The 3,291-nt window shown below is 38.7% G+C and overlaps 1 protein-coding gene across 1 annotated transcript; it reads left to right on the top strand.

The window, feature by feature from the left end:
- The first annotated feature begins 705 nt into the window (after positions 1-705).
- LOC121381269 (sperm-specific protein PHI-2B-like) lies at positions 706-1,718 on the top strand. Its single transcript, XM_041510510.1, has one exon. It carries the CDS (start codon positions 760-762, stop codon positions 1,345-1,347), a length of 588 nt encoding a protein of 195 aa, XP_041366444.1. The 5' UTR covers positions 706-759; the 3' UTR covers positions 1,348-1,718.
- Positions 1,719-3,291: the final 1,573 nt, after the last annotated feature.

The following is a 3,291-nucleotide window of genomic DNA, read 5'->3' as shown; positions in this document are numbered from 1 at the left end:
ATTTCATGTTCTGTCATCCATTTCATGTTCGGTGATCCCTTCCATAAACCATATATATATATATATATATATATATAGTTAGGTTATGTCTCTGAAAATAAGTTGGGAGGCATAAAAGATGGAACTACATGTCTACACGGATAATTACTATCATGATTCAGACTAGTGTACGGAGTTTCACTTGTATAGCCTTTGTATTCATTGAAGCTGGTAGTCCGCTAACACTTAGCGACAATTGCACTGGTATAGTATTATAACATAGGTAGAAGAAAAACAAATTCCCGAGTCAAACCCTTCAAGGACCAGACTAAAACTTAAAAGTTTGAGACTGACAATCTGTTCATTGATTGTTGTATACATATTATAAGTTAGGTAATAAAACCTAAACTAATATAATTTTAACCATAGTATTAATGCTATTAATATGAGATTAAATAGTAGCAGTGGAGATAGATGGCTAAAGTTAATAGTATTAATATTGTACAAAAACGACATTTGGCGGGTTGTGTACATTTTGAATTAAAACAATGCAAGATAGCATATTGGAGGGAATAGTGTTAAAACCATGTAACAAAAGTTTTCACAACATAATGTAACGTTGAAATCAGAAACACAATTATGACAGTGCTTTCTTTCGCGTTTTTTTTTTTTTTTTTTTTTTTTTTTATCTATGACGTAATCTATGACGACAATAATCTATGACGTCAACTATCTATCTTACTGGTTTGATATTAGAACGGTATACTGGTCGATTCGAAAATGTCAAACTCTCGATCTAGATCTAAAGCCTCACGGTCCAAGGCATCCCAGCCGAAGTCCAGAGGCAAAACGCCAGTTGATGATGAAGGTGCTCCAAATGACGATGTTGAAACCAGTGGTAAAATGCCTTCACCAAAGAAACCATCTATGGTCATGAAAGTAGTAGAGGCCATCAACGCCATCAAGGACAAAAAGGGAACATCTGCTCAGGCAATTCAAAAATACCTTGCCACTACCAGCATGACCAACATTCCGCCGGCACTGCTGAAATGGCATATCAAGAAGGCTCTCACAAAAGGACTAAACGAGGGAATTCTGGTTCGACCAAGAGGTTCGAAAACCTCTGGGGCCTCTGGCCGATTCCATGTCAGTGATGCCAAGGCCGGAAATGAAAGCGGGCGTCAACGAGGTGGATGTAGTAGTGGTCGCTGTGGAAGACGTGCTCCACCTAGACGATCAAAAGGCTGCACCAGGTGTAAACGTCAAAAACGGTCGAAGGGCTGTGGGTCGCGATGTGGAAAACGAAGTGCATCAAAAGGTAGATCGAGTGGTTCGCGATGTGGATCGAAGAAGTGCCAGAGACGCTAAGCCTAGTTAGAGAAAGGACTAAAAGAATGGAAATAGCGGGGACGAAACTGGTGGTTGTTGTTGTTTCACAGCATAGCCTGAAAACATATCACCTATCAAAAACATTTTTAATAGCCAGGGATCAAAGAAATCAAATGGATCAATGGCGAGGAAGAAGAGAACGGGGGGAAAAGGGAATGTTGCAGGGACATATATGTTGGTGGGGTGGGGATTGTGTGTGGATTGTTGGGGGTTTTGTTTGGGGAAGGGGGATTGTTGTTGTTTTTGTTTGTTTTTTGGCTACCTGCTATACATTTCCCGGGTTTTTGTTAAAGATGAAACATATTTTGTATAAAGTGCTTGTGTATGCGAAATAAAATGTTTAGTGTTTACTTGAATTGTTTGTTATTTTTAAACATTTAGTGCATACGTTATTAAAAAACAGAAAAGAAAAGTATTCAAAGCCGGTTGGCGACGAGCCTAGCCCCCAAAGCTACAAGCCTATTTCTCTACATTTTGTGCAATTTTAACCATTCAATTACATACGTTTTGTGTAATTTCGAAGGTTTGTTTTGTTTAACGACACCACTAGAGCACATCGATTAATTAATCATCGGCTATTGGATGTCAAACATTTGGGTAATTCTGACTCGTCATCAGAGGAAACCCGCTACCCGCTATTTTTTTTTCTAATGCAGCAAGGGATCTTTTATATGCATTTTCCAACAGACAGGAAAATACATACCACAGCCTTTGTCCAGTTGTGTAGGAACGAGAAAACCCCCAATAATTTCGAAGGAGTCCGTGCATGAAGCCATGACTCCGAAGCACCAGTATTTCAGGAATTGTTTTGTTTTGTTTGGCTGTTCAAATGCAGAAAAATATTTTATTTCTATTCTCGTATATACTATGGCCGATCTAGAAAATCCATTTCGGCGGAATATCAAGGAAGTTTGCGGGAGGTTTGGAGGGGGGGGGGGGGGGGGGGGCATAAAAAAAATGAAAATTAATATATAATAAAATTATAACTCGCAAATTTAAGGGCATCACAATGGTTCAAAGGCCGTGGTATGTGCTTTCCTCTCTGTGGGAAAGTGCATATAAAAGATCCATTGCTGTTAATGAAAAAATTTAGCGGGTTTCCTCTGATGACTACGTGTCAGAAGTACTAAATTGTTTACTTCCAATAGCCGATGATTAATTAGTGGTGTCGTTCAACAAAACAAACATTAAATCACCAACTTAAATCCCTTAGATGACAATAGTAACATATGAGGTTAGATGACAATAGTAACATATGAGGCTAAAACTCATACCTGTAACGTATCGATTGACATATACACCACGAATATAAATACTACCACCCCTCACCCTTAAAGTAAATCGGAACAAAATGGCATTAAGCTGATCATTTCAGAGATAACGGGTAGCGTCTATGACCACCCTAGTTCTGCACACAGTTTGAGTACTTTGTTTTACAGGTACCCCATACATGTTTCAAGAACAAGGCTACTTGACACAGTGGTCTAATAGAATTAAATTACATACATGAAACTCATTTTTTTTGTTACACATTTGTTACCAGTGACAAGACTTGTGGTATTAACTACTCTATCAAAAGTCGATGCACCGCGAACTTTGAACTTTATTTGGTTTAGTACTACCTAGAGGACACCAGAACTAATATAATACACGGCTGATACCGAATATGGTCAAAGACCAAAAAAAAGTAAAGTTTGTTTTATTTAACGACGCCACTAGAGCACATTGATTTTTTATTTTATCATCGGCTATTGGACGTCAAATATATGGTCTTTCTGACACTGTTTTTTTTAGAGGAAACCCGCTGTCGCCACATAGGCTACTCTTTTACGACAGGCAGCAAGGGGTCTTTTATTTGCGCTTCCCACGGGCAGGATAGCACAAACCATAGCCTTTGTTGAACCAGTTATGGATCACTGGTTG

The sequence above is a fragment of the Gigantopelta aegis genome, chromosome 9 (genome assembly GCF_016097555.1).
Source record: "Gigantopelta aegis isolate Gae_Host chromosome 9, Gae_host_genome, whole genome shotgun sequence".
NCBI lineage: Eukaryota > Metazoa > Mollusca > Gastropoda > Neomphalida > Peltospiridae > Gigantopelta > Gigantopelta aegis.
The sequence above is the reverse complement of the archived record's forward strand: the minus strand, read 5'-3'. Positions and strand labels throughout refer to the sequence as shown.

Bases quoted from the DNA above. Each gene is read 5' to 3' on its own strand.
- LOC121381269 (XM_041510510.1), top strand. From the start codon at position 760: ATGTCAAACTCTCGATCTAGATCTAAAGCCTCACGGTCCAAGGCATCC.